At 35.4% G+C, this 13,218-nt stretch overlaps 1 protein-coding gene across 2 annotated transcripts in view; it reads right to left on the bottom strand.

Moving 5' to 3' along the window:
* Positions 1–13,218, bottom strand: part of PTPDC1 (protein tyrosine phosphatase domain containing 1) — an 86,182-nt gene that overhangs the window by 41,419 nt on the left and 31,545 nt on the right. The window contains exon 2 of one of the 2 annotated variants that reach the window (XM_020289223.2): positions 7,235–7,325. In XM_020289223.2, coding sequence (XP_020144812.1) covers positions 7,235–7,316 — 82 coding nt within the window. In that variant the 5' untranslated portion in view covers positions 7,317–7,325. The remainder of the gene's footprint in view (positions 1–7,234; positions 7,326–13,218) is intronic. The other variant, XM_012738509.3, reaches the window with a different exon arrangement.

Raw genomic sequence — 13,218 nt, 5'->3', positions numbered from 1 at the left:
ATATGCACCCAACTTAGGTGCACCCAGATTCATAAAGCAAACCTTACTGGATCTAAGCAAATGGATTAATAGCAGCTCCATAATCACCGGAGATTTCAACACCCCACTGACGGCACAAGACAGATCCTCCAAACAGAAAATTAATAAAGAAATAATGGACTTAAACAAAACTCCAGAACAATTGGGACTGACTGACATTTACAGGACATTCTACCCAAAACCCACTGAATATACGTTCTTCTCATCAGCTCACGGGACATTCTCTAAGACTGACCACATCCTAGGACACAAAGTAAGTCTCAAAAGATCTTAAAAAAATAGAAATCATACCATGTATCTTCTCAGATCACAGTGGATTAAAAGTAGAAATCAACCCTAACAGAAACTCACATTTCTACACAAAAATGTGGAATTTAAACAACCTTCTACTACATAATTACTTCATAAATGAAGAAATGAAGATGGAAATAAAAAAATTCTTTGAACAAAATGACAATGGCGAGACAAGTTATCAAATCCTCTGGGACACAACTAAAGCAGTACTGAGAGGAAAGTTTATTTCCATAAATGCCTATAACCAAAATTCAAAAAGATCACAAATAGACACTCTAATGAATTGACTCAAAGAGCTGGAAAAAGAAGAACAGACCAACCCCAAACCCAGCAGAAGAAATGAAATTAACAAGATCAAATCAGAACTAAATGAAATTGACAACAGGGAAGCAATACAGAAGATTAATAAAACAAAAATTGGTTCTTTGAAAAAAATAAACAAAACTGACACGCCTTTGGCTAGGCTAACGAAAAGCAGAAAAGAGAAATCTCTAATAAGCTCCATCAGGAACAAAAAAGAAGATATGACAACCGATCCCAAGGAGATATAATTTATGAATACTACAAAAACCTTTATGCACACACTGGAAAATGTGGAGGAAATAGACAAATTGCTAGAAACACACAGCCTCCCTAGGCTCAACCAGGAAGAAACAGAATTCCTGACTAGACCAATATCAAGAGCCGAAATAGAAACAGTAATTAAAAATCTTCCTAAAAAGAAAAGTCCCAGCCCAGATGGTTTCACACCTGAATTTTACCACACTTACAAAGAAGAACTGGTGCTTATCTCCCAGAAATTATTCCACAACATCGGGAAGAATGGGAGTCTCCCCAACACCTTTTATGAAGTGAACATAACCCTGATACCAAAACCAGGAAAGGATGCAACAAAAAAAGAAAACTACAGTCCCATATCCCTAATGAATATAGGTGCAAAAATTTTCAACACAATCTTAGCTAACCAAATCTAGATGCTTATCAAAAAAATAATCCATCACGACCAAGTGGGCTTCATCCCAGGGATGCAGGGATGGTTCAACATACGTAAATCTATAAATGCAATTCACCACATAAACAGAAGCAAAAACAAAGACCACATGATTCTTTCAATAGATGCAGAAAAAGCTTTTGACAAAATTCAACACCCTTTCATGATACGAACACTTAAGAAAATAGGCATAGAAGGGACATACCTAAAAATGATACAAGCCATATATGACAGACCCATAGCCAACATCATACTGAAAGGGGAAAAACTAAAAGCATTCCCACTTAGAACTGGAACCAGACAAGGCTGCCCACTATCTCCACTTCTATTCAACATAGTGCTGGACGTCCTGGCTACAGCAATCCGACAGGAAAGTAGAATTAAAGGTATCCAAATAGGGGCAGAAGAGATCAAACTTTCACTGTTTGCTGATGATATCATATTATATTTAGAAAACCCCAAAGATTCAACCAAGAAACTCCTGGAACTGATCAATGAATTAAGTAAAGTCTCAGGATACAAAATCAATACACAAAAATCAGAGGCATTCGTATACGCCAACAACAATCAAATTGAGAACCAAATCAAAGACTCAATACCCTTCACAATAGCAACAAAGAAATTAAAGTACCTAGGAATATACTTAACCAAGGAGGTAAAAGACCTCTACAGGGAGAACTATGAAACACTGAGGAAGGAAAGAGCAGAGGATGTAAACAGATGGAAATCCATTCCATACTTGTGGATCGGCAGACTCAGCATCATTAAAATGTCTATACTACCCAAACTGATCTACAGATTCAATGCAATACCTATTAAAATCCCATCAGTATTCTTCACAGATATAGGAAAAATAATTTTACGCTTTGTATGGAACCAAAGAAGACCCCGAATATCAAGAGCAATTCTAGGCAACAAAAACAAAATGGGAGGCATTAATATGCCAGATATCAAACTATACTACAAAGCTGTATTAATTAAAACAATCTGGTATTGGCACAAAAATAGGAATATTGACCAGTGGAACAGATGTGAGAATCCTGATATAAAACCATCCTCATATAGCCATCTAATCTTTGACAAAGCAGACAAAAACACACGCTGGGGAAAAGAATCCCTTTTTAATAAATGACGCTGGGAAAACTGGATAGCCACCTGTAGAAGGCTAAAGCAGGACCCACACCTTTTACCTCTCACAAAAATCAACTCACGTTGGATAACAGACTTAAACCTAAGGTATGAAAGTATTAGAATTCTAGAGGAAAATGTTGGAAACACTCTCCTAGACATCGGCCTAGGCAAAGAGTTTATGAAGAAGTCCCCAAAGGCAATCAAAGCAGCAACAAAAATAAATAAATGGGACATGATGAAACTAAAAAGCTTCTGGACAGCCAAAGAAACAGTCATGAAAGTAAACAGTCAGCCTACAGAATGGGAGAAAATTTTTGCATCCTGCACATCTGATAAGGGGCTGATAACTAGAATCTACTTAGAACTCACGAAAATCAGCAAGAAAAAATCAAATAACCCTATTAAAAAGTGGGCAAAGGACTTGAACAGAAAATTTTCTAAAGAAGAAAGAAGAATGGCCAACAAACATATGAAAAAATGCTCATCATCTCTAATCATCAGGGAAATGCAAATCAAAACTACAATGAGATATCACTTAACTCTAGTGAGAATGGCTTTTATCAAAAAGTCTCCAAATAACAAATGCTGGCGTGGATGCGGAGAGAGAGGAACACTCCTACACTGCTGGTGGGACTGCAAACTAGTTCAACCTCTGTGGAAAGCAATATGGAGATACCTTAAAGTGATACAAGTGAATCTATCATTTGATCCAGCAATCCCATTGCTGGGCATCTATCCAAAAGATCCAAAGACACTCTACAAAAAAGACACCTGCACTCGAATGTTAATAGCAGCACAATTCCTAATTGCAAGGCTGTGGAAGTAGCCCAAGTGCCCATCAATCCAAGAATGGATTAATAAAATGTGGTATACCATGGAGTACTATTCAGCGCTAAGAAACAGTGGTGATATAGCACATCTTGTATTTTCCTGGTTAGAGCTGGAACCCATACTACTAAGTGAAGTACCCCAAGAATGGAAAAACAAGCACCACATATATTCGCCAGCAAACTGGTATTAACTGAGTAGCACCTAAGTGGTCACATAGGTACTACAGTAATAGGGTATTGGGCAGCGGGGAGGGGGGCGGGTATATACATACATTATGAGTGAGATATGCATCATCTGGGGGATGGTCATGCTGGAAACTCAGACTTGGGGGGGGAAGGGCATTTATTGAAACCTTAAAATCTGTACCCCCATTATATGCCGAAATAAAAAAAAAAGCAAAGGAGGGCTGAGTAAATAAGTAAACATACTGGGGACAATAAGAACCACATTTCTCATTCTTGGAGAAGAGAATTATAAAAAAAGGAAAAGCTATAATGGTATAATGTTGGATTAGAATTGGAAGTAACAATGTGAACTCATGGTTTTCAATATATATAGATCAAAACAGAAATAAACAGGTGACCCATGAACAACTCGGGTTTGAACTGGGCAGATCCATGAGTTTCAAAAGGCTGACTATACATGTAAAATGAGTAGGTAAATATGTATATGTATGAACACATATTTCCTAGCTTTGTCCCCTCTCATTCCCCTAGTAGTGAGCATGCCTAGATCTTGGTTTCTATGTACCATTTTCCACTAAAAGGAATCACAACTCCTTGGAGAAATGGCTGATTTCAGGGCCAGGTCAGAGAAACAATAAGATGAGCTGGAAGATATTGCTGTGTTAAATTTTTTTTAACAAAAAATTTTAGAAAATGATAATTGAACAAATAAATGAGAAGTTCTTCCTTACAGCAGTAGAAGGTCAACTAATAAATGAAGCAGGAATGATGGAATTAGAAAATCTCCATTTGGTTATCTATCATACTACTAATTCAGGCAAGAAACAGCAATGGATGCTAAAACTGCTTGGTAACAGTTGGATGTGGAATAGGATATTTATACAATCTCAAAGCATCTCTCCATAAAATATTAATTATAAACAGAAAATAATTTATAATGAATAAATCTTACAGATGTGATTTAAGGATGTGCAAATTTAAGGATGTGATCAAACTTAACATCACTAGTAATGGAACAAAATGACATCTCATGTTACCTGATGAGATGCAGTGAGAAAAGTATAGAGTTACTTTTGTGCTGTTTCAACTAAAAATGCATAATCTCAATCTTATCATGAGGAAATGGCAGACAAACCCAAAGTGGGGAACATGCAACAAAATAACTAGCCTGTAATCTTAAAAAAAATTTTAAGACCATAAAGGTCAAGAAAGGGTATTACTGGAACAGTTGACAAAACTTGAATGAGGGTCTTTGGGTGAATAGTATATAGAAGGTTTTTTATGTGCTTTTCTTACAATTTTTCTTTAAGTTTGAAATTATTTCAAAATAAAAAATTAACATCACAAAAAGTGAGACAACCAGACAGCCTGGGCATCCTGAGGGAAGATCCTGAACACCACCCATGAAATATTCTCGCCAATTGAAAAAAACAATCTGACTAGACTCTACATCCATTTACCAATTTATAGGAAATATGATGTAGATATAATCAGCAAAATACAGGCTGTGGCAATCTCTCACAGGGCAAAAAATCTGGATTTCTTCAATAAATAAACTGTAAGGAAAAAGAGACAGAAGGAAACTCAAGTTTAAAAGAGATTTAAGATACACAGCAACCACCTACAATGTATTGACCTTTTTGGATCCCAATTCAAACAAATATATATATATAAATGTTACATGTAAATATATCTATGAAATATATCTATGAGACAATTAGACATTGGAGCACTATTTAGGTATTTGATATAAACAATTATTGTTGATTATTTTAGGTATGGTAATATGATGTGGTTATTTAATGAATAATATGATGTTATACCTTGAGTTTGTTTCAAAGTAATATGGATGCAGGGAACTGAGCAGAGGCAGTGAATGACTGAACTTGTTAATGCTGGGTGATGGTACATATTTGAGCAATGGTACATTATGTGGGGGTGGTACATAACAGGGGGATGATACATATATGGAGATCTTTATTTTATTCTATATACTTTTGTAAATGTTTTGCTATTTTCCATAATAAAATTTTTTTAAAGCGTACAATCAAGATTTAAATCTAGGTCTGTCTCATTGCAAAGCTAGTTCTTGATGAGTTTCTATTTTCCTTTAAAAATAAATTAAATACTTTATGTACTCACCCATTAAAATTTCCTATGATTCATTAGCTAATATTTAAAAAAAATTCTTCCCATTCCCAAACCTAACAAGGTATAACTGACTACCTTTATATGACATATACTTTAAGAAAGTTACATATGACGTAATTTTTTTTCCATATTTTTTCCTAATTAAAAATTAGCGACATTTATATCAAAAGGAAAATTTAATTAAAAAAGTATTTTAGAAAGGTAAAAATCAGCTTACCTAGTGGATCACAACAGAGGTAGTGCAGCCTTCCTGGGGGGTCTTTGGAAATATCCAGGGTTTTTTCATTGTCACTGGAAGCTGGGGATACTACTGAATTTAGTGGGTAGGCCAGGGATGCTAAATATCTTCAAGTGCTCTGGGCTGTCCTTCACAATGAAGAGTTGTCCCACTCCAAAAGCCAATAGAACCCCCATTGAGAAACACCAACTAAGAGGTAATATTCCAGCAGAAGAAAGAATAGGGGGAAAGGTTTGTCTGACTCTTGGAGTTGTTAGCTGGAGAGTTACTGAGGTATTTTATAAGGGGAGCAGCCAGGAGACATCATTATTGTGTTTATTTTGGACAGTACTTCTTTCTAGGACCAAGAAAACTGACATAGTAAGTCTGGCACACAGAAGGTGTCCACAAATGGTAGTTACCAGTAGTATTAGCACCTCTAGAGTACTAATAGGATAGAAGGATGAAGAAGGGTCTACAAGGATCTGGAGTTTAGACAAGATCAGAAGTAGGAAACACTGGTTTTCTTGATGAAGGAGAACTCCCCCTGGTGGCATGGTCAGATTCCAACAAGAACTCAATCAACTTTGAGAACTGTTCCCAGCAAGTGCTGAACTCAGTATCTTTTTTAGATAGACCCTTACTTCTTTACTCTTTCTTCTATCATCTAATCCACACTAAGGGACAAAATCCTTCAAAGCTCCCTATACAGTATGGCTAAAGTGAACTTGGGCAAAACCCAGAGAGGAGAGTTAGAAAATATTGCCAGGAGAAATTACTCAACATCTCTGCTGGTGATGGCAGCAAGACTAGCAATGTCAAAGCAGAATCAGAGTGCCCCCCAGCTCAGAGCTTTCGACAGAATGAGTGAGGGGTCAGTATGGCTGTAAGTAAGAGTTCAAGTCACAGTACTTGTCCTTGCCTGGGGTGCCATATAAAAATCAAAAGGGTATGGGAGAAAAAACACTTGAAGAAGTAGGGCTAGAGTGCTTCTCAATGTGCTTCATAAGTGACACTCATAAGTAAGGAAAGACAAAAGAAACAAAAGCTTGAGTCACAAGTTGGCGTTGGATGATAGGAACAAATGCATAATCTCAGTCTGTGATAATAACCCAGGAGACAAACATTGTTTGGAACACTCCTTCTTAAAAAGCCAAGATCATTATTCAGGATGTCAAACAGGAATTCTAACAGGCCAAAATGGTAAGGCAGAAATAAACAAAAGGCTGTAAGTAATGCCTGCAACTTGGGCCTCCAATATGAAGAACAGAGCCTTTTCTTTCATTTCCATTCACATAATTATTTTTAATAATTAGTAACAGTGTCATTAAAAGTAATTCATACTAGTTAATTACTTTGCACAGAGAAACAAAAAGTACATTAAAGAGTTACTACCTTTCATGTTTTCAGCATGCCCGCTGTTAATCACCAAAGTAGAATATGGTTGTTCATCCTGAGGCAAAACTCCTGCAGCCATGGTAGTCTGCTGGGAAAAAAAATTATTTTTTGAAATTTTTCTCTGGCATATTCATTTACTAATCATCCATAATATGCTAGCTATGTGGCGACTGATACCTGAAATGTGGCTAGTCCAGGTTGAGATGCACTGTAAGTATAAAATACACACAAGATTCTGAAGATCTTGTACCAAAAAAACCAATTGTTGAATATCTCATTAATAATTTTTTACATTGAATACATATTGAAATAATTATTTTTTATATAGTTGGTTAAATAAAATATATTATTAAAGTAATTCCCCCTGATTCTTTTTATCTTACTGCATTTTTAGGACATTAATTGTATTTAACAGTCTTCATCAAGCTCATGCTAAATTATATGGTTAAGTGAGTGCTATCTATATTGCCCAATTGGTACAGTTTCCATTGAGAAAAGTTAATTAAATCTTTTTATTTGTCAAAACCCCCAAATTAACACCTTTCTTAAGTTTTGTCTATGTGCTAGACACAAATATTAAATCACTTCTTTCTAATAAGAACTGTACAAAGTAGCTATTGTCCCCTCTTAAAGCTGTAGAAGTCGTTTCAGTACAGTTAACATGCACACTAAATGGCATGGTGGCAGTTAATCCCATCTTTCAGCTTCAAGTTCATTTTTTTTCTAACTAGTGCATGGTTGCAAATGAAAGAAATCCTAAGAAAGATGATCTCAACATTTTTGAGCTTCCAGAAAAACAAATGTGTGAGTTAACTCTATAGTCATAGACTTACTGTACCTCAACTGAAATACTGATGAAAACAAATAAAAATCAGTTGTGGAATTTTATAAACTACAAAATTCTTTTCTTTCTTTTCTTTTTTTTTTTTGAGACAGAGTCTCGCTTTGTTGCCCAGGCTAGAGTGAGTGCCATGGCATCAGCCTAGCTCACAGCAACCTCAAACTCCTAGGCTCAAGCAATCCTCCTGCCTCAGCCTCCTGAGTAGCTGGGACTACAGGCATGTGCCACCATGCCTGGCTCATTTTTTCTATGTATATTAGTTGACCAATTAATTTCTTTCTATTTATAGTAGAGACGGGGTCTCGCTCTTGCTCAGGCTGGTTTTGAACTCCTGACCTCAGGAATCCACCCGACTTGGACTCCCAGAGTGCTAGGATTACAGGCATGAGCCACCGTGCCCAGCCTACAAAATTATTTTCATAAGATGCAAGCACATAACCCAGAAAAGTTTATGGAATTAATCATCATACAAGAGAAAGTCATATATAATTCTTAACGTTTTTTTCTAAATAATAATTTTAATATTTTTCTTTGCAAAATAATGTTTATCATTTCAGCATTAATGACTGGGAGGTCAAACATTATAATTTTATTAGCTTAATAAATGGCCATGAATTTTTTAAAAGGACTTAAAAACTTGTTGAAACTTCTTACACCAATAAATTAACAGTGATAATTATATTCAGCCCTAATTAATATTTTTCCTTGGAGCATTTTATTACTGTGAGAAAAAAGGCACTTCACAAATCTCAGTGATTCTTTGAGAATTTCAAGTTCACTAAAATTTTACTTCTAAAAGCAATTTTTACATGCTCAAAAGGCACAAAATTTAAAATCTAATATCCTATTTGATAAATTTGTATCCCTTCAAAAGAAATATAAGAATTAAAATCATAGGGGTGATTTAAAATGAAATAAGAATGCTTCCTGAAATATTAATAATGCCACAAACTGGGTATCATACTAATTAATGCAAAATTTTATCAATGTCCATAACATTTCAAGTGAATGTTACATAAAGACATGAAGTAAAAGGACTAATGGAACAGCTGTTCCAAGACACGCATTAGCAAAAACTTAATTTGAAAGGATATCCACTAAGATTAGACTTAGAAGAAACATTTTTACCATCTTATGTTTCATAATCTGGACTATTTTCTAAAAACATACTTTGGCAAGAAAAACAATTAACACTATATTAGAATCACAAAATTTTGGAGCAATTGAGATTCTGGCCCTGGTTATTTTGCAAATGAGAAGTTATGAACCATGTCCCAGAGAAAACTCCTGCTTTGTCCCAGATGCTCCAGTATGTAAAGTGACAGTGTGTTGGTGACAAGCTCAGACCAGTCATCGATTTCTTTGTGAAGCTTTCCCTATTCCCACCCTTCGTTCTTCAGCTGCAACGTAATGAAACAAGTCTACTTTACTGTCTCCCTTGTGAACCATGGGGTCAGAAGAGGAGAAGCCATGATTGGTTCATGTTTATGTCTCCAGGGAAGGGGAAGGCCTGTATGGGACATGGTCATGACATATCTGCTGAACCGAAGTGGACCAATTAGACTGAGTTCCTTGTATCTATTCATGTCTTATTTATCTCTATCTCCTAAAGGCTGTTGAAAACTTGCCTATTAAAAAAGTGTGTGTTGAATTAATCATACCTTTTTGGGTCACAAAGAGTACAAGTATGATTATGAACTATTTTAAAAATTTCTAACTATCCCCTCAGAAATTCAAAATTGTAAGGAACCTCACAAGTCTCTAGTACTACAGTCTGCATTTAGAGATGCTCCCCATCACCTGTATCACCACATAAGCTCTGCCTCCCATCAGATCAGTGGGGACATCAGATTCTCACAGGAGTGCAAACCCTACTGTAAACTGTATGTGGGAGGGATCTAGGTTGTGTGCTCCTTATGAGAATCTAATGCCTGATAATCTGAGATGGAGCTGAGGCAGTGATACTAGCACTGGGAGTGGCTGCAAATACAGATTATCATTAGCAGAGAGCTTTGACTGCACGATAAATGTAATTGCTTGAATCATTCCAAAACCATCCCCCACCCCCACCTTCCTGGGTCCATGGAAAAACTATCTTCCATGAACCTGGTCCCTGGTGACAAAAACGGTTGGGGACTGCTGCTCTAGCAGAATTCTAACTAAACGTGAGCATAATCTCTAAAATATCAATGTTTGAACAATAACAGTGACATCATTACACAGCTCTGGTAGATAGAAAGTTCTTTATAATGCTTCCTCTCTCTGTAATTTCTACCCACTGGTCCTATGTCTGTACACATATAACAATACATCCTTTTTCCATGTAAAGTTGGTGATTATGTTCCCTTCAGTCCAATTTCTATTTTCCTATATGATACATCAGCAGTTCCCTTTATTCTTTTTCATATGTAATGGTTCTAGACCACCTCACCATTTTGGATGTCCTTTTCTGTTTACACTCTGTAGTTTTTAATATTCTAGTGCCCAGGCTAAAGTTTATTCCCCAGATGTGGTCTGATGATCAAAAATAAAACAAAATCAGTCACTTCCCTTGTTTCAATAGTATATGTGGCCTATGATTATATCAGTACTTTCAGTAGTCTCAAAACACATCAGGAGGCCGGGCATGGTGGCTCATGCCTGTAATCCTAGCACTCTGGAGGGCCAAGACAGGAGGATTGCTCAAGGTCAGGAGTTTGAGACCAGCCTGAGCAAGAGCGAGACCCATCTCTACTAAAATAAATAGAAATTAGCCGGGCAACTAAAAATCTATATAGAAAAAATTAGCTAGGCATGGTGGTGCATGCATGTAGTACCAGCTATTTGGGAGGCTGAGGCAGGAGGATTGCTTGAGCCCAGGAGTTGGAGGTTGCTGTGAGCCAAGCTGACACCACGGCACTCTAATCCGGGCAACAGAGCAAGACTCTGTCTCAAAAAAAAAAAAAAAGAAAAAAAAAAAGAAAACACATCAGGATATAACAGTCAAAGAAAAAAGTTGGCCCAAAATTTATTTGTAATATATTTTGAGGTTAAAAAATAGATACTCACTAAAGATAATTAAACATACATAAAAGTTTGAAGTGAATAAGCAATACAGAATGAAAAGTGAAAGTCTCGACCTCCTATCCCCCAAGCCAATTCTTATTCCTCAGAGGTAAACAATTTAAATGTTCCTTTTAGTTATTCTGGGGGGGTAATCTCTATACTTAGATCTCTGGTCCTTATGCTACCATCTTTAAACCACAGTCTTGAATTCCAGGTGTAAAAGATGAGGAAATTGGCTCTTACACCCTACCTTGCACTATGCCAAACCTTCCCCCATTTAATACAACACAATATTTTAAAGTCTTCTGATCATCTTTGTAATTTTAAATTTGGATTATCTTTGCACATTTTAAATTTTAAAAGGTTAACATCCTTTAGCCATCTTTTATTCTATCAACTTTCAATAGTATCTTGATTCCTTTGTAAAATAAGTAAATTAGTTTACCTGTACTACTGTCCATTATCTCTTCCCTTCTATTTTCAAGTTCTGCCCATTTCTTTTATATTAAGATTTTTAACTTTTAAGTTTCAGTTAAATCTACAATTTTCTCATGCTTGTCTATAGGCTTATTCTAAAATGTGAGACATAACACAATGTAATTATTATATATAATATAATTATAATTATATATATAATATTATATATATATTTATATATATTATATATAATTATATATAATTATATTATATAAATATATATAATATATAATATAATATATATAATTATATTATCTATAATTACATTATATATAATACTCATACAATCTATACACATTTTTTTAAACCAAGTATGACACTTGGATCTATATAATACAGAAAAGTATAATCTTGTATCACCAAATATGTCTGCTCAAAGTAAAACATTCCAAACATCAGTATCAAATGGATTATCTTTTCTTTCATTCCATCAGTTGCTTAAAACAAGAGCATATTTTGTTTTGCTGCAAATTTGGACAATACATTTCTGATACAGACTTCCTTCTGGTTTTTAATTTTTTTTTCTTACTGACAAAAGTTACATAAATCTTCACTACATCTCTATGCTATTTAGACTTCTTAATCATAGTATCATAATCATATTATCTACTTGCTTTTTCAAGATTCTTTTCTGAGACCTTTGAATTCCCACTCTAATGAGGGCCAAAGTTTCCTAGGCCTACTACATAGCTGTCAGCCTGGGGTTTCTTTTAATTGCACCTCTGAGTTGAGGCCCTATTGTTTCTTGGATTCTGCTTTGGCTTTGCTAATTTATTATCAAATAATTTTTTTTTTCAGAAAGAGTGAATGGAAGTTAAACTTTCTAAGTCTTTTCATTCTGAAAATATCTTTATTTTATCCACATATTCAGCTGATAATTTGGCTACTTACAGAATTCTAGGCTGAAAGCCATGCCATATCAGAATTTTGAAAGCATTGTTCTACTGCGTTATAGCAAACAATATTGCTGATGAGAAGTTTGATGCCAGAGACTTGTAACAGGTAAACTTTTCAGGAAGGATCTTTTACTTTGGTGTTCTGAAATTATACAAGGATGTGTATTGGGAGCAGGTCTTTTTCACTCACCTTGATTAGTTCCTGGTGGGCCCTTTCAATATGCAAATTAATGTTCCCTTCAGCAGCTAAAATTGATGGTGCACATGTACCATGATTTATATTAAGTGCTTTACTTTATAAAATTCCTATCATTCTCATGGAATCACTCTGTGAGGTATGTACTATTATTATCTCTATTTTCTTAGATGGGAAACCTTGTTTGAGATCATGTGAATCTAGCCTACAAAGCTGATGTTCTTATACCAATCCACTGTGCCCAACAGAAAGATTAGATCAATTTACACAACTTATTAAAAGGTGTGTCTTTTCTCTTACCCTCACTAATGCTGGGCATTTTAAATCTTCGTAACAAAATTACCTCCTTATTGTTTTATTCTGCATTTCTTTACTTAGTAGTATAGGTTTTCAGAGGTTTTTTCATAGGAATTTCTTATTAATAAAGCGCCTGCTTCAGAGCTTTGTCCTTTTTCCTACAGGGGTATTTGCCCCTCCCTTCATCAGACACATTGTTTCTTATATCACCATTTAACATTGACATCAT

Source organism: Microcebus murinus, chromosome 12, assembly GCF_040939455.1.
Source record: "Microcebus murinus isolate Inina chromosome 12, M.murinus_Inina_mat1.0, whole genome shotgun sequence".
In the NCBI taxonomy this organism is placed as follows: domain Eukaryota; kingdom Metazoa; phylum Chordata; class Mammalia; order Primates; family Cheirogaleidae; genus Microcebus; species Microcebus murinus.
Note: the sequence above shows the minus strand (reverse complement) of the source record. Positions and strands in the feature narration are given on the sequence as shown.